Source organism: Osmerus eperlanus, chromosome 24 (assembly GCF_963692335.1).
Source record: "Osmerus eperlanus chromosome 24, fOsmEpe2.1, whole genome shotgun sequence".
NCBI classification, from domain to species: Eukaryota; Metazoa; Chordata; class Actinopteri; order Osmeriformes; family Osmeridae; genus Osmerus; species Osmerus eperlanus.
The window spans coordinates 135,105-149,181 of NC_085041.1; the positions used below are offsets into that span (position 1 = coordinate 135,105).

The 14,077-nt window shown below is 56.0% G+C and overlaps 1 protein-coding gene across 1 annotated transcript in view; it reads left to right on the top strand.

Moving 5' to 3' along the window:
- LOC134011386 (insulin receptor-like) overlaps positions 1 to 14,077 on the top strand; it is a 34,609-nt gene that overhangs the window by 17,762 nt on the left and 2,770 nt on the right. The window contains exons 3-13 of the mRNA XM_062450989.1: positions 8,761 to 9,085; positions 9,839 to 9,978; positions 10,156 to 10,300; positions 10,499 to 10,713; positions 10,973 to 11,099; positions 11,695 to 11,945; positions 12,138 to 12,305; positions 12,747 to 12,957; positions 13,053 to 13,336; positions 13,497 to 13,645; positions 13,848 to 14,004. Of these exons, the coding sequence (XP_062306973.1) occupies positions 8,761 to 9,085; positions 9,839 to 9,978; positions 10,156 to 10,300; positions 10,499 to 10,713; positions 10,973 to 11,099; positions 11,695 to 11,945; positions 12,138 to 12,305; positions 12,747 to 12,957; positions 13,053 to 13,336; positions 13,497 to 13,645; positions 13,848 to 14,004 (2,172 nt within the window). The remainder of the gene's footprint in view (positions 1 to 8,760; positions 9,086 to 9,838; positions 9,979 to 10,155; positions 10,301 to 10,498; positions 10,714 to 10,972; positions 11,100 to 11,694; positions 11,946 to 12,137; positions 12,306 to 12,746; positions 12,958 to 13,052; positions 13,337 to 13,496; positions 13,646 to 13,847; positions 14,005 to 14,077) is intronic.

Consider the following 14,077-nt stretch of genomic DNA (forward strand, 5'->3'; position numbering starts at 1 on the left):
ATACAACAGAGTGTGGGGAGTGGTGGAGCAGATAGCTAACAGGTTTGTGTCATCGTGACTCAGGTATGTGTTCACTCCTTAGCCTCTAGTATTGAGGAAGCCTTGCCCTGTGGACCTCCACTTAAACTCTCTCTCTGTCTCTGTCTCTCTCTGCTGGGTGAAGGATGGGATGATGCTGGGAGGAGGAGGGCAGCAGGGTGGGATGATGCTGGGAGGAGGAGGGCAGCAGGGTGGGATGATGCTGGGAGGAGGAGGGCAGCAGGGTGGGATGATGCTGGGAGGAGGAGGGCAGCAGGGTGGGATGATGCTGGGTGGAGGAGGGCAGCAGGATGGGATGATGCTGGGAGGAGGAGGGCAGCAGGGTGGGATGATGCTGGGAGGAGGAGGGCAGCAGGGTGGGATGATGCTGGGAGGAGGAGGGCAGCAGGGTGGGATGATGCTGGGTGGAGGAGGGCAGCAGGGTGGGATGATGCTGGGAGGAGGAGGGCAGCAGGGTGGGATGATGCTGGGTGGAGGAGGGCAGCAGGGTGGGATGATGCTGGGAGGAGGAGGGCAGCAGGATGGGATGATGCTGGGAGGAGGAGGGCAGCAGGATGGGATGATGCTGGGAGGAGGAGGGCAGCAGGGTGGGATGATGCTGGGAGGAGGAGGGCAGCAGGGTGGGATGATGCTGGGAGGAGGAGGGCAGCAGGGTGGGATGATGCTGGGTGGAGGAGGGCAGCAGGATGGGATGATGCTGGGAGGAGGAGGGCAGCAGGGTGGGATGATGCTGGGAGGAGGAGGGCAGCAGGGTGGGATGATGCTGGGAGGAGGAGGGCAGCAGGGTGGGATGATGCTGGGTGGAGGAGGGCAGCAGGATGGGATGATGCTGGGAGGAGGAGGGCAGCAGGGTGGGATGATGCTGGGAGGAGGAGGGCAGCAGGGTGGGATGATGCTGGGAGGAGGAGGGCAGCAGGGTGGGATGATGCTGGGTGGAGGAGGGCAGCAGGATGGGATGATGCTGGGAGGAGGAGGGCAGCAGGGTGGGATGATGCTGGGAGGAGGAGGGCAGCAGGGTGGGATGATGCTGGGAGGAGGAGGGCAGCAGGATGGGATGATGCTGGGAGGAGGAGGGCAGCAGGGTGGGATGATGCTGGGAGGAGGAGGGCAGCAGGGTGGGATGATGCTGGGTGGAGGAGGGCAGCAGGATGGGATGATGCTGGGAGGAGGAGGGCAGCAGGATGGGATGATGCTGGGAGGAGGAGGGCAGCAGGGTGGGATGATGCTGGGTGGAGGAGGGCAGCAGGATGGGATGATGCTGGGAGGAGGAGGGCAGCAGGGTGGGATGATGCTGGGAGGAGGAGGGCAGCAGGGTGGGATGATGCTGGGAGGAGGAGGGCAGCAGGGTGGGATGATGCTGGGAGGAGGAGGGCAGCAGGGTGGGATGATGCTGGGTGGAGGAGGGCAGCAGGATGGGATGATGCTGGGAGGAGGAGGGCAGCAGGGTGGGATGATGCTGGGAGGAGGAGGGCAGCAGGGTGGGATGATGCTGGGAGGAGGAGGGCAGCAGGGTGGGATGATGCTGGGAGGAGGAGGGCAGCAGGGTGGGATGATGCTGGGAGGAGGAGGGCAGCAGGGTGGGATGATGCTGGGTGGAGGAGGGCAGCAGGATGGGATGATGCTGGGAGGAGGAGGGCAGCAGGATGGGATGATGCTGGGAGGAGGAGGGCAGCAGGGTGGGATGATGCTGGGTGGAGGAGGGCAGCAGGATGGGATGATGCTGGGAGGAGGAGGGCAGCAGGGTGGGATGATGCTGGGAGGAGGAGGGCAGCAGGGTGGGATGATGCTGGCAGGAGGAGGGCAGCAGGGTGGGATGATGCTGGGAGGAGTAGGGCAGCAGGGTGGGATGATGCTGGGAGGAGGAGGGCAGCAGGGTGGGATGATGCTGGGAGGAGTAGGGCAGCAGGGTGGGATGATGCTGGGAGGAGTAGTGCAGCAGGGTGGGATGATGCTGGGAGGAGTAGGGCAGCAGGGTGGGATGATGCTGGGTGGAGGAGGGCAGCAGGGTGGGATGATGCTGGGAGGAGGAGGGCAGCAGGATGGGATGATGCTGGGAGGAGGAGGGCAGCAGGGTGGGATGATGCTGGGAGGAGGAGGGCAGCAGGATGGGATGATGCTGGGAGGAGGAGGGCAGCAGGGTGGGATGATGCTGGGAGGAGTAGGGCAGCAGGGTGGGATGATGCTGGGAGGAGGAGGGCAGCAGGGTGGGATGATGCTGGGAGGAGGAGGGCAGCAGGGTGGGATGATGCTGGGTGGAGGGCAGCAGGGTGGGATGATGCTGGGTGGAGGAGGGCAGCAGGGTGGGATGATGCTGGGAGGAGGAGGGCAGCAGGGTGGGATGATGCTGGGTGGAGGAGGGCAGCAGGGTGGGATGATGCTGGGAGGAGGAGGGCAGCAGGGTGGGATGCTGGGAACAAATCTCTACGGTGGACACGTGTGTGTGTGTGTGTCACTATGTAAGACACAGAATCATCTTCTGTTTAGGCACACAGCACAGAACACACAGTCTTGTGTTTTTCAAGCTTGCATTGGAGTTGACTGACAGTAAACATGTAGTATAACATTTCAATCAGGAGAAACCAGGTATGAGTAGAGTGATGTTATTACGGACTGGTAATTGTAATACAAAGTTTGGAGCTTAGACCCCGTGGGGAATCATAGATCAGAGGGCGCCTGCCCGACATCCGAGAAGAATCCCCCACAGAGTCCAGACTCTGGTGGCGGCAGCCGACAACCAACGAGTCGAAGACAGAGACAGGAACCGGGCGGCGACGGGGAGGTGGAGGGTCGCGCCCTTGATAGCCTGGAGAAACTTTACGGGGAGATAAGCTTATTTAAAAGGCACGATCATGTGATTCTTCGACAGCGTTAATTGATAGACGAGAGCGATGATCGAACCGAACCATATGAAAGCCCAACATAGGAAAGAGGGAAAGGAGAGCGTTCTTAGTGGGGGGAGTTAGTAGTGAAACGTTGTCGAAGATGCCCGAGTGCGGGGAGCGGTCTTGCCTGACTGAACTTGCGCTATGCTTCATTTGGTACATCTGATGTTTGTGCTTAAGTGAATACCAGGAGACTAGGGTGTGTGTGTGTTTATGGTGTGTGTGTTACACCAGGGGCAGTAGCAGTCAGAAGGAAGAGTGTCTCAGGTCTCCTGTATTCAATAACTCAGCCACACTTTTATTCTGGATGGTTCAACTAGCTGGTCAAACTAGCTGCGCACACACACACACACACCCTCTCTCTCACATACACACAAACACGCACTGTTGATGTTTTAATTTCCATTGTGTGTGTATAACATTGTGTTGGATTGTGTGGATAACTTTGCACCTTGCAGTGTTGAGTCAGAGCAGTTTGAAGGAGTCCTTCAGAGGAAGTGAGCAGCTATGTGTCCTCACGGCAGGGTCTGCCTGGGCTTATCTCTTATCTCCCTGCTGAGCTTGACAGCCTCCCCTCCCCGAGCTGCCCCTCCCCTCCCTGGGATGCCCCTCCCTGGGATGCCCCTCCCCTCCCCGGGCTGCCCCTCCCCTCCCCGGGCTGCCCCTCCCCTCCCCGGGCTGCCCCTCCCCTCCCCGGGATGCCCCTCCCCTCCCCGGGCTGCCCCTCCCCTCCCCAGGCTGCCCCTCCCCGAGCTGCCCCTCCCCTCCCCGGGCTGCCCCTCCCCTCCCCGGGCTGCCCCTCCCCTCCCCGGGCTGCCCCTCCCCTCCCCGGGATGCCCCTCCCCTTCCCGGGATGCCCCTCCCCGAGCTGCCCCTCCCCTCCCTGGGATGCCCCTCCCTGGGATGCCCCTCCCCAGGCTGCCCCTCCCCTCCCCGAGCTGCCCCTCCCCTCCCCGGGATGCCCCTCCCCTCCCCGGGATGCCCCTCCCCTCCCCGGGATGCCCCTCCCCTCCCCGGGATGCCCCTCCCCAGGCTGCCCCTCCCTTCCTCTCTCTGCCTCCCTGTTTTCATCCTTCCGTTCTCAGTTTTTTCTGTCCCTCTTTCCTTTCTTAGCTCTTTCTCTCCCTCTCCCTATCTTGCTTTCTCTTGCGCACGCTGTGGTCATTTTGCACGGCCGGGAATCGAACCAACAACCTTCTGATTAATAGCCCGACTCCCTAACCGCTCAGCCACCTGACCCCCCCGAACTGTGTGTGTAACACGAACTGTGTGTTGTGGATCACCAAACTGTGTGTTGCCTTCCAGGAATCTGGTTATGTTATTGCTTACTCTCTCTCTCTCTCTCTCTCTCTCTCTCTCTCTCTCTCTCTCTCTCTCTCTCTCTCTCTCTCTCTCTCTCTCTCTCTCTCTCTCTCTCTCTCTCTCTCTCTCTCTCTCTCTTTCCCAATCCCCCCCTTCTCTCTCCCTCTATCCTCCCCTCTTCTCTTTGTCTCTCTCTCCCCGCCTACTACTCCCTAGCAGTTAGGAGACTCCTAGTTCCACCAGTATGGTTAGGGTTGTATATACAAATATAGGGTTATGCACAAAGGGTTGCATACAGTATGTATGGTCATATAGATAGGGTTGGAAGTCTAGGGTTATCTATGTATTGGGTTATCTATATAGGGTTATAGATGTATAACTGATAAATATGGGGTTTTATAAATATAGGATTATGGCTACATGATTATATAAAAAGGGTTAAATGTAGATAAATGCAAATCGAACAGCAGTGCCCTGCTGTGTGTGTGTGTGTTTGTTATTATTCCTGTAGTACTGTGGCCTGTCAACACGACCAATCACAGGGAGGCTTTATGTGTAAAAGCAGGAAGAAGGAACATGTGCCAGATTCCTATTGGCTGAGCTCCCCACCCCGCCCCCCTGGGGATTGTAAACAGATGGAGACGCACCTTTGATCAGGAACACGGTTAAACACTACGCTAGAGGTCAGCTTCCTCCTGCTGTCACTGGGAGAGAAACCCCCTCCCCCCCTCAACTCCCTCTCCCCTACCTATTCCTCCCCTACTCATCTATCCCCCCATCAACTCCCTCTCCCCTACCTATTCCTCCCCTACTCATCTATCCCCCCCTCAACTCCCTCTCCCCTACCTATTCCTCCCCTACTCATCTATCCCCCCCTCAACTCCCTCTCCCCTACCTATTCCTCCCCTACTCATCTATCCCTCCTTCCCCATCTCCCTTAACCATCCCTCTCTCCCCCCCTCTACCCATCTTTTCCCCTGTTCTCCCATCTCCCCCCATCCATCCAGTGTCCACGAAAACAAAACAAGACATTGTATGAATGAAAGTGGGAGGGTCCAGAGTGACCTGGAACGACAGCAAATGGGATAGATACTGCTGGTGCTGGCTGGAGGTGTGAGTGTGTGTGTGTGTGTGTGTTTGCGCAAGGGAAAGGGGAGGCAGCGGTTGAAAGACAGGCTTTGTTTTGTTTTTGTCTGAGAGCTAACTAGCCTACGATAGCGAGATGGTCCTTGAGAAATGTTAGCAGTGTGCTAACACAGACCAAGTTAAACATGAGAGAGACAGAGCAAGTAAAAGAGACAGAAAAGCAGGGCTGGAAAATGATAGAGTAAAAGAGGGGAAGAGAGAAAGAGATGGAAAGAAAGAGAGCTGAAGAAAAAAAAGTAGTTGACAGTGATACAAAAAAGATACAGACATTAGACAAATCTTGACGCACAGACAGCTAGCTGGCTAGCATCTCTGTGCTATGTGTCTGGACCGGCCCTGCAGGGTTAAACCTGTATTCCTTCCTCGCCACAGAACACATTGGTTGAGGCTGAGGTCGGATCAGGGCTAGCATAAGGGCAGCAGCCAAGCTACGGTACAGACTCAGGCTAGGCGAATCTGGACCGAGGCAGCGTGATGTAAGCATGTACACACACACCACACACACACACACCACACACTCCTGGGAGAGGTGGAGGGGGAGGTGCAGTTTTACCGTATAGATGGGAGCGAAGAGCGAGCGTCTGCTGATTGATGTCATTGGCATTTCACCAGCTGACTAGAGGCAAAAACGCCCTCAGTGACCCCCTTTCTCCCTCCCGCCCCCTCTCTCCCTCTCCTCTCTCTGTCTCTCCCTCCCCTCTCTCTGTCTCTCTTTCCCTCCCCTGCTCTCTCCATTTCCTTTCTTCGTCTCACCCTCTCCCTCTCTCCCCCTTCTGTCCCTCTTTCCTGTCTGCCAAACCCACCACCATTATGTCCGATGGACATGGAGGTTTAGGACCCTGAGGAGTCAAACACCACTCTCCCTAGAGGCTGATCCAAGTTCAGCTAAGAGGTCTGCTTTCCCTTGTTTATCTGGAGGCTTGTCTGCTTCCAGGCCAACACTGTTCTAGAACTAGTAGTTCTAGAGCTCACAGTGTTGTAGAATTAACACTGTTGTAGAACTTATTCTTCTGCCATCCTCCCTCCACTATGTTTCTGGTTGTCTGCTACACACACCACTCCCTACCCTGGGAACACCTGTTTTCAGTGTGTGTGTGGGGGGGGGGAATGAGAGACATACTCTGGAGGCCCCCTCCCTCGTCACAGATGCCGTTGGCGGCCATATCGGTCCTGCTGTTTCTCTCCAGCCCCACCCCCTGCCACCCAGGAGTTGAGCTGGAGGAGAATCCAGGAAGTAGAAAGCCTGGCTGGGTAGCTGGAGGAGTTCTGAGGTGGTTTGGGTTGGACCAGGGTAGCTGGAGGAGTTCTGAGGTGGTTTGGGTTGGACCAGGGTAGCTGGGGGAGTTCTGAGGTGGTTTGGGTTGGACCAGGGTAGCTGGAGGAGTTCTGAGGTGGTTTGGGTTGGACCAGGGTAGCTGGGGGAGTTCTGAGGTGGTTTGGGTTGGACCAGGGTAGCTGGAGGAGTTCTTAGGTGGTTTGGGACCAGGGTAGCTGGGGGAGTTCTGAGGTGGTTTGGGACCAGGGTAGCTGGGGGAGTTCTGAGGTGGTTTGGGTTGGACCAGGGTAGCTGGAGGAGTTCTGAGGTGGTTTGGGTTGGACCAGGGTAGCTGGGGGAGTTCTGAGGTGGTTTGGGACCAGGGTAGCTGGGGGAGTTCTGAGGTGGTTTGGGTTGGACCAGGGTAGCTGTAGGAGTTCTGAGGTGGTTTGGGTTGGACCAGGGTAGCTGGAGGAGTTCTGAGGTGGTTTGGGTTGGACCAGGGTAGCTGGGGGAGTTCTGAGGTGGTTTGGGACCAGGGTAGCTGGGGGAGTTCTGAGGTGGTTTGGGTTGGACCAGGGTAGCTGGGGGAGTTCTGAGGTGGTTTGGGTTGGACCAGGGTAGCTGGAGGAGTTCTTAGGTGGTTTGGGACCAGGGTAGCTGGGGGAGTTCTGAGGTGGTTTGGGACCAGGGTAGCTGGGGGAGTTCTGAGGTGGTTTGGGTTGGACCAGGGTAGCTGGGGGAGTTCTGAGGTGGTTTGGGTTGGACCAGGGTAGCTGGAGGAGTTCTGAGGTGGTTTGGGTTGGACCAGGGTAGCTGGGGGAGTTCTGAGGTGGTTTGGGACCAGGGTAGCTGGGGGAGTTCTGAGGTGGTTTGGGTTGGACCAGGGTAGCTGGAGGAGTTCTGAGGTGGTTTGGGTTGGACCAGGGTAGCTGGAGGAGTTCTGAGGTGGTTTGGGTTGGACCAGGGTAGCTGGGGGAGTTCTGAGGTGGTTTGGGACCAGGGTAGCTGGGGGAGTTCTGAGGTGGTTTGGGTTGGACCAGGGTAGCTGGAGGAGTTCTGAGGTGGTTTGGGTTGGACCAGGGTAGCTGGAGGAGTTCTGAGGTGGTTTGGGACCAGGGTAGCTGGGGGAGTTCTGAGGTGGTTTGGGACCAGTTCTCTTCCAGGCTCTGAACATCACAGAGCTTTCAGCTGCTGAAATGTCCTCCTCCTCCTCCCTGTCTTCTATCTCCTGCTCTTCCTCCTCCTCTACCTCCTTCTCTAGCTCCTCCTCCTCTTCCATCTCTTGCTCCACCTTTTCTTTCTTCTCAGTTTTCCACAAGCTGTGCTCCACAAGCTGTGCTCCACAAGCTGTGCTCCACAAGCTGTGCTCCACAAGCTGTGCTCCACAAGCTGCGCTCCACAAGCTGCGCTCCACAAGCTGCGCTCCACAAGCTGCGCTCCACAAGCTGCGCTGCACAAGCTGCGCTCCACAAGCTGCGCTCCACAAGCTGCGCTCCACAAGCTGCGCTCCACAAGCTGCGCTCCACAAGCTGCGCTCCACAAGCTGCGCTCCACAAGCTGCGCTCCACAAGCTGCGCTCCACAAGCTGCGCTCCACAAGCTGCGCTCCACAAGCTGCGCTCCACAAGCTGCGCTCCACAAGCTGCGCTCCACAAGCTGCGATCCACAAGCTGCGATCCACAAGCTGCGATCCACAAGCTATCTCTCTCTCCTCCACCAACATGGGGAGTAGCAGTCATCCAGTTAGCAGCAGCTCTGTTTGGCATTTGTTCGTCTCCCAGGAGACACGAGGCAGGAGAGACCAGAGAACCGCAGAACCTGATCGATCTGAAGGCTTCTGTCTGGTTTTCATTTTATTTCATTTAAAATGAAATAAAACGATCCTGATAAATTCCACATGTTGTGGTTTTACCCTGCTTGGACTTTCTGTATGATTTAGCTGGTAGCTGGACCTGCAGTCTGGTGTGTGAGCAGAGCTCCTCCCAGCCCTGCGGCTGCAGACCTGCAGTCTTCTCTCAGACTGGATCAGGAAGTGGAACAGGAGGATATGAAATCAAACATGTTAATAGAAGAGATGCTCCTGTTTTGGATATAACTCTTAACCATCTTTCTCCTCTCCCTCTCTCTCCTCCAGTGTGTCCCCACAACTGTAAGAACCGTGTCTGTACCCCTCAGGGCCAGTGTTGCCATGAACAGTGCCTGGGGGGGTGCTCCCAGGAGGCCAACGCCAGCAGCTGTGTCTCCTGCAGGAACCTCCAGCACGGGCCCAGCTGTGTGGACGCCTGCCCCCCAGGACACTACGTCTACAAGGGCTGGCGCTGTATCTCACATGCCTTCTGCCATGAGCTCCACGACCAGTGTAAGCAGAGCAGGAACCCCGACTGCCACGAGTATGTCATCCACAACGGAGCCTGTATCCCAGAGTGTCCCTCTGGGTACACCACCATGAACTCTACCACGTGAGTGCTGCTCTACCTGGAGTCTGTCTCTTAAGGAGAGATGCTGGGTCCATTGATTTTTTTTTTCTTCCAAAAAATCAAACCCCAACTGGATTGTTAAATTGGTTAGCCAGATGGATGAAGGTGGATGCTGAGACAGCCCTGTGATGTCATCATCTCATTTCCTTCTAGTTTTGGTCTGATTGGATTGAGCACCCCCCTCATTTGGGAGGAGATTTGGGAGGCAAAAGGGCTTTGTTTAGATTGTGGAGGGGGGAGATTGGAGAGGGCTTTGAGGGACATTTGGGTGTTGGGGGGAGGGGCAATGGAAAGAGGGTAGAAGGGGGCCAGAGAGTGTAGCGGGATGGGGAGAGGGTCTCTGTAGCGGGATGGGGAGAGGGTCTCTAGCAGGATTGGGGCCAGAGAGAGGGTCTCTGTAGCGGGATGGGGGCCAGAGAGTGGATCTCTGTAGCGGGATGGGGAGAGGGTCTCTGTAGCGGGATGGGGAGAGGGTCTCTGTAGCGGGATGGGAGTGGGCGAGTCCATCTCAACGTTGGTCCAAACAGACAGCCACCAGGATGACAACCAAGACAGTGGGATTCTGTTTTCTCCCAGGGATGAAAGATAACCTGAGAGCTCATTTGTGAATGAACTGTCCTCTGTCCCTGGAGTCTGACTGGCCTCTGTCCCTGGAGTCTGACTGGCCTCTGTCCCTGGAGTCTGACTGGCCTCCTGTTCTTAGAATGAAATTCTGAAAGGCGTGTGTGTCTGCAGGCTGATGTGTTCTCCATGTGCGGGCCTGTGTCCTAAGCTGTGTACGGGGGATAAGGTTGTGGACTCTGTGACAGCTGCCCAGGCACTGCGAGGATGTACTGTGCTCAACGGCAGCATGTCCATCAAGATCCGTGGAGGCAGTGAGTACAGAAACATGACCTACACCACCACAAACATCATCATCAACAACAACATGCTCTTTCATCATGAATTTAAATGATTGAAAAACTACGTTTTTCTGTTTGCCTGTCTCCCTTTCTGTTTACTTTCCTGCCTGTCTGTATGCCTGTCTGTCTGTCTGTCTGTCTTTCCCTCAGACAACATAGCAGCGGAGCTGGAGGCAAACCTGGGCCAGCTGGAGGAGATCACCGGCCACCTGACCGTCCGCAGAGCCTACGCCCTCGTCTCCCTCTCCTTCTTACGGAACCTGCGTGTCATCCGCGGAGAAAAACTAGAGTCAGAGTAAGAACATGTACACACCACATTACAACTCCCATCTATAGAACTACAACCTCCATCTATAGAACTACAACACCCATATATAGAACTACAACACCCATCTATAGAACTACAACCTCCATCTATAGCTTTCATCTGATGCTCTACCTTGTCCCCACCTGTCTCCCTGGCCTTGTGTGTGTGTGTGTGTGTGTGTCTCAGGCACTTTGCATTCTACGCTCTGGACAACCAGAACCTGCGTCAGCTGTGGGACTGGTCCAGCCACAACCTGACCATCCTGCATGGCCGCACCTTCCTGCACTACAACTCCAAACTCTGCATGTCGGAGATCCGCACCATGGAGGAAGTGACAGGCGTGCAGCAGAGGAACCAGAAAAACGACATCTCTCTCCGCACCAACGGGGACCAGGCCTCCTGTGAGACTCTGCCTGACTGCACTCTTTATTCTCTTCAGGATCTCTGGACACAGAGTTCATGCATTCATCCTCCCCCCAACGAGAACAAAACCGATGTGCCTATTATGCCAATAAACAGTAGCTTGACTGACCTTAATTAACAGACCTTTGTCTTATTGAAAAATGTCCATGTGTAACCTTAAGATTTGTATTTGAGTACCCCTGCCACTGAGCTGTACCCTCATGTGATACCTGAGTGTCTGTCTCCATGGTTACACAGGCGAGAACCAGGTCCTGAACTTCACGATGGTCAAGACGTCCTCAGACAAGATCATGGTGCGGTGGCAGCCTTTCTGGCCCACGGACTACCGGGACCTACTGGGCTTCATGGTTCTATACAAGGAGGCGTGAGTACTGGTGGGGAGGGGGGAGAGGCTGGGGGGAGATGCTGGGGGGAGATGCTGGGGGGAGATGCTGGGGGGAGAGGCTGGGAGGAGAGGCTGGGGGGAGAGGCTGGGGGGAGATGCTGGGGGGAGATGCTGGGGGGAGAGGCTGGGAGGAGAGGCTGGGGGGAGGGAGGCTTGGGGGAGGCTGGAGGGTGTTGCTCATATGCACAAAACACAGCGGTTCAACGCCTTGCCCCTCTTCCATTTACATTTACACATTTAGCAGACGCTTTTATCCAAAGCGACTTCCAAGAGAATTTTACAAAAGTGCATAGGTCACTGATCATAACAACGAGATAGCCCCAAACATTGCGCATAGCCAAACATGAAGCATACATTGTGAAAGCCAAATAAGTCCCAAAGGGAAGAACAATAAGAGCATGTAGTTAGACAAGTCACAATTAAACAGCAAGAACCTCAAAAGTGCAAGAGTGTACCTGTGGAAAAAAGCAAGCAACAATAATATATTTCACGGCGAGTACAATAATTTTAAGACAGTTACAACAAACCAACAAAAGCAACAAGTCTCTCAATAAGAGACATTGTGATCTTCCAGGCCCTACGACAACGTGACAGAGTTTGCAGGGCAGGACGCATGTGGCTCCAACAGCTGGGTGATCGCTGATGTGGACCCGCCGCCGCGTGCCACCGACAACAAGGAGCAGCTGGAACCTGGCCTGCTCATCCACCCCCTGAAGCCCTGGACGCAGTACGCCGTCATGGTGAAGACGCAGCTGTCCGCCTCCGACGAGCACCAGGAACGTGGAGCCAAGAGCAGGATCCTCTATGTACGCACAGACGCCACCAGTGAGTCTCAACACCATCACACCCACACACCTACCCTCACATCTCCATTCTAACCAATTCCCTCAAACATGTGTTGTGTTGTCCAATGAGGAGCCCTGTAACATGTGTTGTGTTGTCCAATGAGGAGCCCTGTAACATGTGTTGTGTTGTGGTGTCCAATGAGGAGCCCTCTAACGTGTGTTGTGGTCCCAGAGCCCTCGGTTCCGCTGGACCCCATCTCCTTCTCCAACTCCTCCTCCCACCTCATCCTCAAGTGGAAACCCCCCGCCGACGCCAACGGCAACATCACACACTACCTGGTGTTCTGTCAGCAGCAGCCAGAGGACAGCGACCTCTACAAGTTTGACTACTGCCAGAAGGGTGAGGGGGGAGTTTGACTACTGCCAGAAGGGTGAGGGGGGGGGGAGTTTGACTACTGCCAGAAGGGTGAGGGGAGTTTGGCTACTGCCAGAAGGGTGAGGGGGGGGGGAGTTTGACTACTGCCAGAAGGGTGAGGGGAGTTTGGCTACTGCCAGAATGGTGAGGGAGGGGGGAGTTTGGCTACTGCCAGAAGGGTGAGGGGGGAGTTTGACTACTGCCAGAAGGGTGAGGGGAGTTTGGCTACTGCCAGAAGGGTGAGGGGGGGGGGAGTTTGACTACTGCCAGAAGGGTGAGGGGGGAGTGAGGGGGAAGTCCCTTACACACTGTATCGCTATCACACTGTGTGTGTGTGTGTGTGTCTCTCTGTCTGTGTGTGTGTCTTTGTCTGTGTGTGTGTGTCTCTTCTGTGTGTGTGTCTCTGTGTGTGTGTGTGTCCTGCAGGTATGAAGCTGCCCTCTCGGACCCCCACGCACATGGACAGTGAGGAGGAGCGGAGGTGGAACCAGACGGAGGAGGCGTGGGGCGGGACGGGGGGCGGGGCTCGCTGCTGCTCCTGCCCCAAGACAGAGATCCAGCTGAAGAGAGAGGCGGAGGAGACCGAGTACCGCAAGACCTTCGAGGACTATCTCCACAACGAGGTGTTCGAGATCAGGTACGGGGGGGGTGTATATGTGTGTGTGTATATATATGTGTGAGTGTATATATGTGTGTATGTGTGTGTGGGTTAAACTCCTCTTCCTCTCTCAGGCCATCTCGCCGCCGTCGTTCAGTGGGCGTGGCCAACGGCACCCTCGCTCTGACCACACACCCCCACCCTCTGACCACGCCCCCCAGCCCTCCGAACGCCTCGACCACGCCCCGCCCTGGTGAGGGCATCAAGCTCATGTTCACCTTCCCTCGGGAGACGGGTGCCATCCCCAACCTGCGCCACTTCACCAGCTACAAGATCGAGATCCACGCCTGCAACCACCCCTCCGACAACATGCGCTGCAGCATGCCCACCTACGTCAGCGCACGCACACTGCCAGAGGGTGAGCTGCACACACACACACTCTTGTACAACACAGACACTAGTATAACTAGTATAATAACAACACAAGTCCTCTTCTTCTCCTTCTCCTCTGTCCATCCCTCCTTCTCTCTCTTCCTCTCCTCCCTCCCTCCTTCCCTCTCTTCCTCTTTGTTTTTCAGATAAAGCGGATGACATGGTTGGCCCGGTAACCCATGAGATATTGGCTGACCAACCAGACTCTGTTTACATCAAGTGGGAGGAGCCACAGTCACCCAATGGGATGATCATCCTGTACGAGCTGCACTACAAGAGACTCGGCGACCAGGAAGTCAGTACCCATCACACCTTTGACTTCTCACCTCTCACCTTCTGCTCTGTGTGTATAGGTCTGGGTGGGAAGGAGTTGTGTGTGGGTGGGGGGTTGTCTGGGTGTGAGGGGGTCTGCTGCAAGACTTGCTTTGATGTACACACACTTGGTCTGGGACTGTGTGTGTAACTGTGTGTGGGTGTGTAACTGTGTGTGTTTCCAGGAGACCAAACACTGTGTGTCAAGGCTGACTTATGCCCGGCTAGGCGGTTGCAAGGTGAGAGTGGTGCATCCTGGGAACTACACAGTGAGGATCCGCGCCACGTCGCTGGCTGGGAACGGCTCCTGGTCCCAGCCCGCCTTCTTCTTCATGGCTGACAGTGAGTTTGGCCACACACACACTTTTTGCTGAACACACACACACACTATCTACAAAACACACACACACAGCCT